The sequence below is a fragment of the Protomyctophum bolini genome (assembly GCF_963924005.1).
Source record: "Protomyctophum bolini genome assembly, chromosome: 3".
Classification (NCBI taxonomy): domain Eukaryota; kingdom Metazoa; phylum Chordata; class Actinopteri; order Myctophiformes; family Myctophidae; genus Protomyctophum; species Protomyctophum bolini.
The window spans coordinates 38,039,199-38,055,073 of NC_137864.1; the positions used below are offsets into that span (position 1 = coordinate 38,039,199).

The window sequence follows — 15,875 nt, forward strand, 5'->3', positions numbered from 1 at the left end:
CTAGACAGAATAACCAACAAGCCGTTTGCTGTCATTTTGGGCATGCATGTCATAGGAAATTTTTCACAAAAAGACAATTGCACAACGTGATATGTTCTAGTGTAAAATGAAACCAAATGGACCTTTTCATTTAACACTTTCAAGAGTTAAAGATCTATAGGCCTATGGTCCATTTGGTTACCAATTCTACATCATTGGTTGAAAACCACTAATGTAGACTGTATATTTCACCCATGGGTCACCACTGTGAACTACCTACATCACAATTACGCATAACTTGAATGTGATTGATTGATTGATTGAAAATTGTAATCACAGTTTGTAAAATGCGTACAGAGACTCCTCATAATATTATACTCCAGTAAATATGGCTACATCAGTTACAGTACATTAAGACATGATGGACTGAATGGAAGGAGCTAGCAGGAGCAGACGGGACTGTGGTGGAATTGGGTACATAGGCCTATGGTCAGTTCAGTTCTCAAGAGAAACATTCTGTAGGACAGTCAGTGGTTCTCAAAATAGGGTATGGGAACCCCCAGGTGTCCTTGGGGGGATTGCAATAGTTGTTGTTCACCCATGTATGTGACGTTCATGTATGTGACGTTAATGAGCACCAGTATATGACTATTATTACCAGTAGGGGGCGCCAGAAACAGAGAGAGGGATAGTGCTGCTGATGAGAGAGAGGGGGGGGGGGGAGGAGTTGTACCACTCGGTTCACACGGGTGTGATTTTTAGAAACCAAATGGAACTCTAACTCTGAATGTGGTTCCATTTTTACACTCCTGTCATAATCATTAGATTGGCTGACAAAACTGGACACTGGTCAGGGTGCAACTAACTCCAGAATATGGCACTAATACAACTGCTGTTGTGTTTTGTGTTTTAATCATAGACTGTAGAAAAAATAGGCTACTACAATAACAATACCATACCATGCCATCATCAAAACAGGTCGGGATTAGCCATGCTCGAGCCACTGCGCATGCGCACTTACTAGCGCAGTTGTTGTCCCACCACGACACAGCGGCATACAGGCAGTCATGGCAGACGAGAAACCAAAGGTGATGTGCTATCTATAATTCTATATCCATCTTTTTGGAAATCAAACAACGCCTCACATCATCGTTAATGTGTCTCTGCTGAGCATGTATAATTAACCATTCGCTTACTTACCAAGTAATTTTTTATTAACAGCAACACCCACCAGAAATAACGTTAGCTAGCAGCAAGTAAAGTTAGCCTACTAAGCTAACCTAGCTTAGCTAGGGCAACAGCAAATGAAAACAACCGAGACTTCTTTATTTCCTATTCCAGGTTTGAATCGACCATAGCATCATTGATATCGTTTAGTTTCAGGTATAGTCCGATGATGGGTTGTGGAAGCATTCAAATCGCCTAGGATTATTATACACCGGTCCGGCAACGTTGACATTTAAGGCCATAATGGCATCAATGGAGGAGGCACATACAGAATTATCGTAAGGCTAACGTTACTTCATCCAAACGCCAATTCCCTGCGCTTCACGTGGAAAACCTAGCAATTATTGGCTTTTTTATTGGCGTTATTAGAATCATTGCCTCATCCCAACGACCTCCCATGCTTTGGGTATCTGACAATACAACTATAGCACAATGGTTCTCAAACTTTTTAATTTCAAACACCCCAATAAAACTTGAGTGTACAAATATTGGCCCAGCTCTATTTGTATGCATTTGTACGCTGCCTCTGGGTTCCAGCGTACAAATGCAAGTTGAGAAGGTTCTACATTTTACTTCTAATTTTGCTTCTCAAGGAACCCAGAGGTTCCCTAGCCCAGTGTCCCAAAAGAGACATTTGATGTTTGCCCGGGACGCCCAAACTAGTGAAAATAGCAACTCTACAAGCTCACAATGCGTTGTGAGCTTGTCTATTTTATGAAATTTCCCTTTCTTTTCTTTATTCTTGAAATTACTTTGAAATCAACTCGACTCAGTGTTTAAGAACCACTGCCCTAGCTAGCCTGTGGAAAACCATTAAACCTCCTATATATAAATGTGTTTTACTTTATTTTGGTATCTTTATTTAGGAGGGTGTGAAGACTGAGAACAATGAGCACATCAACTTGAAGGTGGCTGGTCAGGATGGTTCTGTGGTGCAGTTCAAGATCAAAAGGCACACGCCTCTTAGCAAACTGATGAAGGCGTATTGTGAACGACAGGTATGACAACCAACAACTTGGATGAACTCATCCAAGTTGAAATTGTACACAATAACAAACTCATGTTTTCTATCCATGTTTTTTGCTTTTATTGCAGCTGTGACAGATTAAGTAGTAACTATGCACTGCGCACACCTCACATGCATTTACAGCCCTGATAAGTTGATATACTAGTGCCAATGTAATTACAGTATTCCCTTCCAGCTATATTTGCAATAGTTAACAATATGTTTCCTCAGGGAATCTTGGATTTATGCATTCATGCATTTCCTCAAATAACTTTCATGGAAGGACGACTTAGTCATTTTCTGAATTCTAACTTTGTCATTGTTCTGTGTGCCTAGGGGCTGTCAATGAGGCAAATACGTTTTCGGTTTGACGGTCAGCCTATCAATGAGACGGACACCCCCTCACAGGTAAGATTGCAGTACAGGGCCTTTTCCCTTTGGTCAGTTAAATTGAGTAACTGGTTGTGATTGTTGACTAGCCTAATTCTAAATACAGACTTCCAAATCTCAACCGCTCGCATTACACCAACCTTTATCTGTTTGCTAGTACAGACGACGGTGCACAAATTACTAGTTTTTTCACCAGGAGAGATCCCAGACAAAGAAAAAACGACCAAATTAGTTAAACATTTGATAGCTTCTGAAACATTTTGCTTGTGATTGAACAGTGGTACAATGATACGGCATGTGTTGACCTGCAACGAGGTAATTCAGTCAGACTACGGAGGTGTGAGTATGGTGGTCACACCGGTAAATTGGACTGGATTATGGTTGGGGAAATGAACTGCTGTTTTGCAACAAACACTGCCTGGGCTCTGGACAGGGCCCCTGCCCAGGCTCTACGTACGTAGGTAATTCAGTGTTTCCCCTAGAAGACCGGTCTGCTGATTTCTGCGACCGGGGTGGTTTACCAGTCTAGGTTTCCCCTAGCCAGACTTTTGAATCCCATCTGTTGAGTTGACTGCACAGGACGGAGAAGCTTTTTAATTGTTTGATATCGACGAGTGATACACTACAGTCTGAGCGCATCCACTGTGCAACTGTCAAAACCACTTCCGGTTGGTCGTCATCAAAAGTGTTCACCCTCCATTTTAGCAGACGGGAGGAAAAATCTTCTAACGCTGATATCTCTGAATGATCCTCCCGCTATGCTATCTGCACAACAAGATGGAGTTACTGTGTCTCCTTGAAAAGCGCTCTGAGCTTACCCCAAATAGCTGGGCACACCAATTTACTGGTTCCTCCAACTGACACAGATCTGCTATTTTTCAATAGCTAAAGCATAACATAATGCTAACACCAAAAGGGGTTCCCGCCCAAAATGTGTTAATCCCATGTTTTTTTCCTTTGCTCATTGTAACATACGGTCTTACTCTTTTTGCACTGTACACATCTAACTTATGATAAGAGCAGCAAGATATATATATATATGGTGAAATAGAAATGGTTAACAATTTCCTAGACGGTCCAAATGTACATCAGACTCACTGTAAATTCAACACAATACACACATTAAGATTCTAAGTGACTTTTTTCATTTTTTCATTTTTTCTTAACAGCTTGAAATGGAGGATGAAGATACAATCGATGTGTTCCAACAACAAACTGGAGGTTTTTTTATGTAAAGACTATTTTCCGACCAACACCCCTACCTCCCTTCTCACCCTTGAACCTTTCAGTTATTGTTGATACCATCCAGTGGAATTATTAAAATGCTCAGCAGCGCAGTTGTTGTAGATACATTTATCATCCCGCCATTTGTACGTAAACTTTTGTTAGAACTGTGGAGCGTGCACAACTTGTGAGCTGCACATTTTGTAAGCTGTGGAAAATATCCCAGATCCTTAGTCTTTAGTCAACTTTTTATAATTCGGTCATTGAGGGATTTTTCTTTTCTTTTGTGTCAAGTAAGCCTGCCTGAGTTTTAATTCACTGGCATCTGTTATTATGGATAATGTATTATTGGAATAAATTGAATCTTTTATATTAATATCTGTGTTTTAATTTGTCAGGACATGGCAGATGTAAACATTAAGCCATATTATATACATTGTCACATCATGATAGTTTTATTTGTATTTTATTTTTTTTGTTTTTTACAATTTGTCTATAATAAACAGGAGAAGGGCGCACACCAGTATTGGTGACTTGAGGTGCTAATGGCTTTTGGCAGTAAACATAAAAAATAAAGGAAACTATATAATGAAATGCCCAAAAATGGGGACACTCAGCTAAAAGTCCATTGAAATCCTATAAATTAAATTAATTTTGACAGCCGATTCAGATTTTTGTCTTAGTCTTTTTAACACACCCTTTAGTTTTAGTCTTATGTTAATATTATATATTATTTAGTAATCTGAAATCTTTAGTCTAGTCTTAGTTGACTAAATATCAAAAACCTTGGGCTTTTAGTCTTAGTCAACAAAATTAACACTGCTATAAAGGTTGTAGAAGTGTGAGATGATGAGATTTGCCTTGTTCTGCTGTTCCTCATAGATTCAGGTAGAAGAGGCCCTTCTCCTGTAGGCTCCATTCTCCCATGCTCGGGGTGACCATTATTTCCAAAAACCCAAACCAGGACCGTTGCTCACTAAAATACGCTGATCTACAAGTTCGCAACACACTGCGGCTTGTATATCTATTTTTCTTAACATTTATTTGACCTTTTTATTCACCTGGTGTTTTCTTCATGTCTGGGGTCAAATTAGTTTAGCATTAGTTTAGCAAGTGCCACTTAGCACACCAGAACAAGAGCAAGTGCCACTTAGCACACCAGAACACCTTGAAAATTTACACCTACTGTATGAAGCACTCAAAACAAGTATAGGATTACCTAATTAAGTGAAAACCGGGACTATTTGGTAGTGCATGTTAAAAACCGGGACATGTTTTTATTTAGAGATACAAGTATGTTCATGTGTTGGTGTTGTCGCGATTAACCTTAACCCAGTTTGGAACCGGGACATCAAGCCATAACCACGCTCCATCCTGGATGCTGTGTTTGTGGTACCAAGTCTCCCTTCCGGGGGTCACACGGCACCACTAATGTGTCCGTGGGAAAGATGAGGTCTTGTCTGTGGCGAATGTTTGATTTGCTTTTTTACACCGTTATAATGTTCTTATTTTGATCATAATACCCAAATTGTCTTATTTTCTACGACAGTATGGCATATGTGGTTCTCAAACGTGTTATTTGCAAACACCCATTTAACTCAGTACAGGTTGTACACAGAGTTACAGACCTGTTATGGTCATTCAGGGCTTGCTCTTAGTTAATGTTATTTGCACATAAAAAAATGCTTTTATATGGAAATGAACAAAAATGTCAAAACAATGTGACGGAAAGGCCAAAAAAACAAAACCCAGAAGGGCTATTGTCTTATTAGGCTTAAATTAAGTTTTCAATCAAATATATTAAACAAGCTTGTGTGTTTCTGGTAATATGTATGCTCATTTTGTGTGTCTGTGGCAAAAATTGAATTTTGACAAAAATGACCATCGCTTGGCGATGATGACCCAGTCCCTTCTGGATGCTGAGGTACCAAGTCTCCCCGTCTGGAATGGATGCTGTGTGGTACCAACCAAGTTCCCTTTTCTGAGCATGATTGCGCCAGACCCGGCCGACTCTCCAATCATAAAATGTGATTGATCTCAATGGGGCCAATGGGATGCACGAAACACCGACTTGTAGGCGGGACATTGACTGGAAAAAAGACGCCTTCAAGTTAGTTTTCACCATTCACCAGACGGCATAGCAGGTTGATGAATTTTCGGGCGCCACTGGCTACAGACAAGTGATGAGGCGGTGGTGAAATATACTGCTTAAAATTATTAGCTAGTGGCAATTATTCTAACTGATCAGATTTTCTACATCGTTTACAAGTCCGCAAACTAAAAAATGACAACGACAACGATCTATCAAGGGATGGAGGCCGGTGCCAAAAGCAGTAGCAGGTAAATCACGCCAATACGGCTTAGTATATAGTTCGCCACCCTTTTAGCTGGACAACATTTTTCAGTTACAGAAAGCATCGACACTTTTTAAAATGAAAACATGTAGGCTATATTATTTTGTTGCGCTTGCCTTTATACGCGCGCTATTGCGACGATCAAATCAAATAAATAACTGCGAGCCTTTGAGCTATAGAATCATCATCGGTATAGTTTAACTTGATATTAAAATAACGCATTCGTTTTTAAAACCTATCATCTGGTCGACGCGTCTCGAGGGCATGATCTAACCGTTGCTAACGTTATAGCGTGGTCAAAGAATAGACCACTACACTACCACACCTTAGAATGGAGTGGATGGATGCTTATTCTAACGCTAGCTAGTAGCAGCAGCAGTGTCTTGCCTTCCTTTGTGGAGGTATAGACGTGTGTGTGTGTGTGTGTGTGTGTGTGTGTGTGTGTAGCTGCTGACTCGAACTCCATTGGTATACCCAGTTGTAACAATCATGATATATATGACCAGAGATTGCGCGATCTTACACAAGACTTAATTTTCAAACTATAACTATCGTGTGGGAATTAGATTTCCACTATCCATCCGATAGAATGAATGATGCTGATGCTGAGACACTATTGTATTTTCTGCTGCCAGTAGCATGATCTGGGTTTATGGCTGGGTGGGGTCCCCCCACATTTCAAACAGTGGTCGAAATGATCATTCGTGTTGTTGTAGCCTACTGCACAGATTTTATATTATGGTCCAGATTCCAGACCCACCTGCTATCGATCTGGCTTTGGTGTGGTGATTGTAATTATTGTATTAGCCTGAACTGTCTGGGTCTTACCGTTGTCGTTGGCCACACCTGACTATACGGTATAGGGAATCTGGATGCCATGCCAGGAGAGCTGTGGGAGAGTCACATAGGCCTAATCAGACCTCATACAATGACAGTAGTATTCTGAATATTTGAATATAGTATAGAACTCAACCTTATAGTGAGCTGTAATTTATTAAAAAATAAAAATAATTTTCTCATAAACTCATAAGTCGAAATTACAACTACGACAAGTTGTAGCATAAAGTCAGTGACCATGTGAGACTACTACAATTTCATACACTACAGAATAGGCTATAATAAATAATAATACAATGATAGGCTGTGTTGCAATACTAGGTCAAATGTTACCCCAATTATTATGAATACTGATAGGCTACTGTACATAACTCAGAAAAGCAAAGAGCCATAGCCAGATTTAATTACATTAATGTTGGTAATGATGAATTGTGTATTCTGTCACTTCTGTGTGACACATTTTCTGTTGATATAGAGAGAGGGTATAAGGATCAACTCCAAGCTAGCGTAGCCTACATAGGAGACAAACTCATGCTGCTCATATTAGAAATGTCTGATGCATGAGGCAAAACAAGAAGAGCTGTCAGGGAAATTGAAACGCACACCTGTTCAACTTCAAACACTGCTCATTAGATCAATCAAAGTAGTTGCAATGTGTCTAGCCTTCATATTACTTGATGGAGTAACAATGGTACAGCAGCACTAGGTAATTTCATAGCCTAGTACTAACTAATACATATACCACTGGTTTGCTGCTGCTGCCCCCTAGTGTGAACTTTACTTAAGAACAGCTGGTGCAAAAATGCATATTTCTGTACATCATTCAGTTCAGAAAGAGAACGGTTGACAACTAAGTAAGCAACCTCATTTTCTAGACATTGATAACTTGATACAGGTAATGCTGTGTACAAAAGGGTCAGAACATATTTCCCACAATGAACATAAAGCAGAAGTCACCTGTTCTAAGTACATACATGTGTAGGGAGGGAGGGCTGGTGGCAGTTCAGAAACCTGTGTCCACCTGACACCATCGTTAGGCAGATTTAAAAAACAATAATAAGGAAAAGGAAATAGAAAGCCTGACGTTTCTATTGGGTTGGATTCCCCATCGATGATGATTGGTGGACGGGTTTCTGAACTGCCCACAGCCCTCCTATGAGAGTAATGAGACACAGACACATTTATATGAAGATAGGTTGAAAAGTGGTGAAGTGGTCCTTTTAACAATCAACTAAATACAATCTTACTTTGTTCTCTCAGGATTTTGCGCCCTCCGGGAGGTGCCTCTAACATCTCTTTTGGCACAGACGAGGAGAAGCCCCCCGTCCGAAAAGACAAGATGGCGTCCACTGTCTTCGCTGAGGACGAAGACCTTTACGCTCATCGAAGGAACAACCCACCTGGTACAGCCTGCTTCTTCCCAGACAGCATGACCTAGGCCTTCACATGTTTATGTCAATTACAATTTAACATCGTCCTGTGGTTCTCAAATGATGTGCCACTATTGTAACAACAAAAAGTCATGATTTATTATTAGTATTTTTGTTTTTAATTTACCGTATCAGCACTTTGTGGGTTCACTTAATTTCCTTTCATTTATTATTTACACAAAATATAATGAAAATAGAAGATCTCACCACACGACGATGTTGTGAGCTTGTAAATCGGATATTTGAAAAAAGATTGTGAAAGTATAAAATAGGACTTAAGTGGTTAAAAGTAAATAATAGTGTCTAAAGGCTATGCATGGATATGAATACAGGTGTGCCTTGAGATTTTGATTTGCTCATAGGCATGCCTAGGGCACAAAGTGTTTGACAACCACAGCTTTAAGGTATGTGTAGGCTGTACTTAATTATCGCAGTTCTAAAATTATTCTAAAATGTTTTGAGGGTATCTATCAGCTGTCTCTATTTGTTAGACATGCAAACTTGTCACCTTTCGGAACTTCTCAGTTTTGAATCAGAAATAGATACCTACGTGACTCGTTCAGATGCAATTACAATTTGCTTCTTGGTCTAAAGGGCTTTTCAGACGCGTATCGGCACAACGCCTGCGTTCTCGCTTGGATCAGCAGGATCACACTGAGTTTCTCACGTAGATGCCAGGCGTTGTACACATTGTAACCAAGGGAGATTAGCTCTGGTCCAGAGCAAGATATGGTCATTTATTCAAAAACCCAAAAGGGACTCCCGGATTGAAAGGTATAGTTACGTGTCAGGGTTCCCGGTCTAAATGGGTTGACCTGCTTGTTTAACGCATTTTAGACCTTTTGGTGTTAGCATTATGTTATGCTTTAGCTATTGAAAAATAGCAGATCTACAAGCTCATAGCGCGCCACCGAGTGGTGTGACTTCTGAAAAATCGAAGAACGACTGACATAGAAACATAGCTTTTTCAGAAAACTGTCAGGAGTTTTTAGAATCTGATCTCAGGTCAAAATGGGTTAAATGGAAGAGAGGTTGACACTCTCTATGTACAGTAGGTTACACAGAAAAAGACCATCCTTCACTGCTTTGACATTGTGACTGTCATACAAAACGTCCCCTGGCCACCAGAAATACCATGCTGAAACGTCTTTCTACCAGTCAGCTGGTTGGTGGTCTGCCATTCTTCTAGGTCGTCCTCAGACAAGCCTTCCATCATCGTTTCCAGTCATCCCGGTTCTCATGCTTTTCTGTGTCTTTGGCAGTGTCCTGCAAGTCTCATTCTCCTGGCTGCTATTTTGTCGCTCACCCTGAATATTCCAGCATACAGGTTCTCATTGGTAACATGTGTACTCTTGCTGAAGTTGAGCACTACACGTAACATTCTGTTGTAGCACCTGTCTAGAGCCTTCTGCAGAGTTGGCTTCAGGGTCCAGCATTCACTGCCATATATAGGATAACAGATTATACCGTTGCGTAGAAGAAGTCTACCATGCCTTGCAGCTAGAGTGGGTGAAATCGACTGACTCGACGACTGTCCATCTGTTCTTACTGGTGGTGTCTATCTTTTGGAGAAGTACTCCGTTGCATCCTCGTCTTCCCTGGGGCACTATGGGACTTGTACCTCATTCACTGCCAAGCTGCCAATTCAAGCAAATGTCTAATTTATCTTTTGGGTCACAGGCTAAAAACGTTGGGAACCACTGATCTATAGTGAGGGGGTCTGAGAGAAAACACAGGACAACAAGATCTTCAGACAAGATCTAGGGCGCGTTCGGAAATGCGCCCTGAACGCACTGGTGTGCTCTCTTGTCGTTCGTTTATTCAGTGCACTCAGTGCGTTGTCGTTCGAAGATCCAGTGTGCGGCGCACCGGGAGTGCCGAGTGCCCGCACTGAGCGACCCTACCCTGAAGCTGGGGTTGTCCGGTGTGATTCATGTGAATGCGTCACAGCTGTGGTCGTTCGTAAATTAGGCACACTGAACGCACTTTGTGACGTCACCGCCGGGCGCCCACCACACTCAACAAACTGACCACATTCCCGGTGCGCATTTCCGAACGCGCCCCTAATCTGATCAATTCTACAACTGTGCTGGTCAAGGCAAGCAGCAAATACCTGCCCTGAAGATTGAGATGTAGATCTCACAGACTGCTTATGGAGAGAGGATTATATAGTATAGCATATTTTGAGTTCATATGCTCACATCTCAGAATCACTTTTTGATCCATAAAACTAGTATTGTTCATCAGACCTGAATGACAACTCTGACTGACACTTTGCAACCTCAGCCTGACTCCCATTGAGATTCCATTCTGTGCGTGCATGCGTGCCTGCGTGTGTGCGTGCGTGTGTGTGTGTGTGTGTGTGTGTGTGTTTTGCTTTAAAGAAGCAAACACAGCACCCGAGGAAACTTTACAATCATTGTAAAAAGGAGCCAATACATAATACAAGCTAGCAGAAAATGCAATAAACTGAAGAGTGTGGATAACAATGACAATGACAAATACTCATTTAACACAAAGCGTGCTACGATATCCTATCCACTTGTTTAGCCCTCTTCTAGACAGCCTGCCTCTGAGGAGTCACCCATTCTAATTCGAATCATTATGTAAACCATTAATCAATTCCCTCAAGGTGTTCCTGAGATACCCCTTTCACAAAGTTGACATGGATGGACATAATTGATAGATAAGGACTTGCAGAGGCATACTCTAGTCTAAATGGAGTTAAACCGTCCCTTAACTAGTGTATATGTTTCCTCATTCTTCCAGGTGGCAAGGCTGTGGGCGTCCTGGTTGGCGAGTCCTCTGCTCCTCCGAGGAGAGGAAACCAGTCCTCCAACCACCCAGAGGACAATGGGATGGTGAGATAATGGCTCAGTTGTTGTTGTCTTTTTAATGTTTTTGTTTTGTGGCTTTTGCCTTTATTATATTTATATTTTTAAAGAGGGATAGAGATAGTAGGTTGACAGGAAATGGGGGGGGGTGACCTGTAGTAAACGCCAGCCGCCCGGGCCAGTTAGTTTAATTTTTATTTGAAACAGTGTAACTACCTAAACCGGTGTCCCTCAGGGCTCTATACTGGTGTGTTCTGTACTATAGGCAATCGACAAGCCATCTGTATAGCCGATGGACATGTCGTCTGTATAGTCGATCTGCTTTCAGAAACCAATTGTAGCCAATCCGGATGGTCATGTGATCAAATTGTCAGATTTGTATCTGACAATTTGATCACATGATCAAAAGACAGATGAAATGAAAAGTGTGCCGATTTGTGAATTGTTGACAAAATGTCTACGCTTCATGTCTTTAATCTTACTAAGACACCCCACTAATAGGTCAATGAAACCAATATGAAGAGAGACAGAGCTTGCACTCCGCAAATCTGGAATGTATATTCTTAAAGAGCGAACGTTTTTAACTAAAATCTTTGCTTCTTGGGGGTCCCTGGAACAACATTGAGATAGGAGTCGGTGGCCAATTACATATATTTTTGAGGGTCCTTGACATGAAAATGTTTGAGAACGACTGACAGAAACATAGGTTTTTCAAAAAACTGTCAGGATTTAGAAGACATTTGTAGAATCGTCTAAATAGGCTAAGGACGGTTAATACCTTCAATGTCCCTTTCTTAGCTCAGCACCTGTGCTGCATGTCGGCCATCCCCTCTGCCATCACTTCATCTTTTACATTTTCCCATCACAATGAAACTAATGGCAATTAAACTGTTAAACTTAATTCAAAGTAAAAAAATATATAAAATATCTAAACACTTTAGGTGTGACTTATTCTGTGGTTGCTGTTAACCTTCCATAGAATTGCCCTCATGTCTTAAAAAAGGGATAGAACAGTGACAGTAATTTACTAATATTTCACTTAGCTTTCCTCTCACAATATTCTGATTGTCACCTCTTTATTGTTGTTGATTTCTTTAGGATGCAAACGGTGATGCCGGTGATGTTGGTATTGGTAAGTATTGCTATTCGGGGGGGGGGGGGTAATCTAGCGACAGAGAGAGAGAGGAGTGTGTGTGTGTGTGTGTGTGTGTGTGTGTGTGTGTGTGTGTGTGTGTGTGTGTGTGTGTGCGTCAATTTAACAAAGCTGCAGACGATCAGAAATCAGCAGAGAGTGATCGTAGAGATACTCTACGCCGAATTGAAGTGGACTCGGTCCCAGACTTTTTTTCTTTCTCCCTGGAAATAAAAACGTCTGGGTTTCCGAGGCTACGACATATTTAACTTGGCTCGAATCATACTTGTGTCTGGTGTATGACTGTCTCACAGTTGTCAATGTGAGACAGTTGTATACAAACTACACAAAATACAGCAGGTGTCTTTGTGTCTCAGAAATTGCCATAACTCTGGGACAGACACAGGGAATTCATCTGCCAATCTGCTAGTTTATGTTCAGAAACTGTCTGAACATTTCTTTCTGTTTCTTTTTTAGTTTTGCTTTCATGAGGTCAAACATTTCCCCAGCGTAGGTCGACAAATGTGAAAACAAGCACCTTAGGAGATGCAATTGCAACATGCGGTTGCGTCCAGTTTGGGCATGTATCAAACATTCCGAAGTATCTCCTCTCCCAGCTGGACCTTGTTGTTATAATGTGCTATGCGAATAAACTTGCCTTTCCTATTACGTTTTTATTTTTATTATTATTGGTATAATATAATTTATACAAATTGACAATACAAATACACACATCATCAGAATACAGTTAGCTTGCTCATCCTCTCTCACCCACTCTCACTCCACTCCGCCAGCCCTCAACTCATTTTAAACAAAGAAATTGAGAATACAGTACAATGGAATTAACGAATACAATATAATGTATACAAGCTCACAACGCGTCACACTGCAACTCTGCTTTGTAAATTAGAGATTGTCTATTTTCAAGACACTGGTGGCACAACCAAGTATGAATCAGGTTTTGGCATATGTGGCAATAGTTTGATGTGTGTTTCTCCTCCTGCTGGTGTTCAGACAACAGCGCTGAGCCCGAGCACGTTCCAGAACCAAAAGAGGAGGGCAACCAGGGCACCCCCGCTGAGCAACCTGCTGCAGGTCTTCTTCCCTCAGGCCGTAGGAACCCGCCCGGCGGCAAGTCCAGTCTCATTCTGGGCTGAGTGCTGGCTAACCATGCCTCCTTAACAGTACTTCTCTGAACTCATCGATTTCTTTCCACTTTTTTGATAAGAAGGACACGTCATTCTGTACGCCCTGGAATCCTATCTTGAACCCGGCCTATACACCCATCTCTCCACCCTGTGCCGGATTGCATTGCTTTGATACCTTAATTTTTTTTAAATGTTTTCTAAGCTTTTTGACCGAAGCACTTTATGTATTTGAGTCAGAGCCTCTACCTATCCCACCGTGTCTGCAGTTCATCAGATCGGCTGGGGAGGCTAGCGAGGTTCCTGTTGTTTTTTTCTCTCACAACTGCCCCTCAAATCAATCTTTTCTTAACATTGTTATAATGGCACAAAGATCCCATTGATGCGTGACCACCACTCTCTAAGAATGCAAAGGAAAATGGATGCGAAGTGAGTTGGTCCTTTTGCGCCGTGTTCAGTTATGGTTATGGCCAAGTCTGCATGCATGTCTGGTCTGTAATGTATGAATGTGAACAGGGGAAAAAAATATTTTAATTATTTTCTTTTATTTAAGCTGGTTATGCTGGACTAAATAATGACTTTTCAAAATTGTTGGATACAGGTGTTATTGTTGCATGAAGTTGGAAAATTTCTCTTGATTACAGTATCATTATTGTATACATAGAAGGGTCAAATTAATTAGTTGGTACACTGAAGGATAAAAAAACCCTCAAAAATATGTTCTCAGAAGTATAATTAAAGCAGAATTGGAATTAACCATTTTGTATTGTATCAGTTGCCCTTACAATAATGGTAATCCCAATCATGAATGCAATGTGTTTTTTTTTATAAGTCAAATGTTACTCAAGAACAAAGTGTGCCTGTTTGTGTGTTAGGCTACATCAAATGGGGTTGGGTTTCTCACAAACTGCACAGTAAATCGACTGCTATTCGTCACACGACGGGTTTAATTGGTTCAATTCTTGGTTCAGTTTTTGGCGCCATGTTGTTTTGGACAGACCCAGCCCAGATTTGACAAGTGACCTTATGACAGCTCAGCCTATGCCTATGTTTTTCATCCATGCATTCACGTTGTGTGTACTTATGTTTCTGTTCAGTGGAAATATATATTGTATCAAAAAGGCACATTCTTTTGTACATTGTGTTATGCAAGGATTCCAGTCTAGAGTTCATTATCTCTCTCACCTTTCGTCTTGGTGTCGCAGGTCTGATACCGTGTCAGACAGCTGTCATGCAAAATCGCCAGCAGGTCAGTCTATTGAACAAACCACCGGTACATGAAATGAAAACTCTAGGGTTAGTTACACAGGAGAGTCGTTTTCATCGTATATTGACTTGATGCTGGATGTAAGTCACAGTATGAAAATTGAATCCCAAGAATCTGTGCAAATTAAAATGAGTATTAAAAGTCATTTTCATGGACCATTGTTGTAGCTTTTTTTTTTTTTACTGGGATCATTTGGCAGAGAGTATTACATATAATATATTCTCTAGACTAGAAAATATTCACATGAACTTATCAGTGTATTTTATATTGACAAACAAGCAAGTGAGCATCAGCATACACCGTCATTTCTTTTTTAAATGGGTTGTACATGTTTCGTTGCACTCCCTCTGGTGTTGTGGGTGTGGACTTCGTTAACATTAAGGAAGTATCTATCTGCAATTTCCATTTCCGCAATTTCCGCAATTCCGCAATTAAAAAAAATGAAAAAATGAAGAAAAAAAAATCCGCAATTACCATTTCCGCAATTTCCGCAATTCCGCAATTGAAAAAAATGAAAAAATGGAAAAATAAATCCGCAATTTCCGCAATTTCCATTTCCACAATTTCCGCAATTACCATTTCCGCAATTTCCGCAATTCCGCAATTCCGCAATTTGACAAAAACGATGGGTTATAGCCCATGATTTTTGAAATTTGGAAAAAAAAAGTTATCCTCGTTTCTCATCATTTTGGACCATGGGCTATAGCCCATATCGTACGGCATACTATAGCGCGCCGTTTTTCATCATTTTTGAGGATTTGAAAAAAATGACGAAATGACAAAAACGATGGGTTATAGCCCATGTTTTTTGAAATTTTGAAAAAAAAAGTTATCCTCGTTTCTCAGCATTTTGGACCACGGGCTATAGCCCATATCGTACGGCATACTATAGCGCGCCGTTTTTCATCATTTTTGAGGATTTGAAAAAAATGACGAAATGACAAAAACGATGAGTTATAGCCCATGTTTTTTGAAATTTTGAAAAAAAAAGTTAGCCTCGTTTCTCATCATTTTGGACCGTGGGCTATAGCCCATATCGTACGGCATACT

At 40.6% G+C, this 15,875-nt stretch overlaps 2 protein-coding genes across 3 annotated transcripts; both read left to right on the forward strand.

Moving 5' to 3' along the window:
- The first annotated feature begins 1,014 nt into the window (after positions 1–1,014).
- Positions 1,015–4,344, forward strand: LOC308310658 (small ubiquitin-related modifier 2-like). The gene is made up of 4 exons (XM_080757039.1): positions 1,015–1,067; positions 2,073–2,204; positions 2,549–2,620; positions 3,772–4,344. The coding sequence occupies exons 1-4, from the start codon at positions 1,047–1,049 to the stop codon at positions 3,835–3,837; spliced, it is 291 nt and encodes a 96-aa protein (XP_080613165.1). The 5' UTR covers positions 1,015–1,046; the 3' UTR covers positions 3,838–4,344.
- On the forward strand, positions 4,340–14,918 carry jpt1a (Jupiter microtubule associated homolog 1a). Of its 2 annotated transcripts, XM_080757021.1 has the most exons (6): positions 4,340–4,384; positions 4,709–4,760; positions 8,278–8,420; positions 11,217–11,308; positions 12,380–12,413; positions 13,428–14,918. In XM_080757021.1, exons 1-6 carry the CDS (start codon positions 4,372–4,374, stop codon positions 13,568–13,570), a joined length of 477 nt encoding a protein of 158 aa, XP_080613147.1. In that variant the 5' UTR covers positions 4,340–4,371; the 3' UTR covers positions 13,571–14,918. The 2 variants fall into 2 exon arrangements, with proteins under 2 accessions (XP_080613147.1, XP_080613148.1); XM_080757022.1 differs by lacking the exons at positions 4,340–4,384; positions 4,709–4,760 and adding an exon at positions 6,029–6,166.
- The last annotated feature ends 957 nt before the right edge of the window (positions 14,919–15,875 follow it).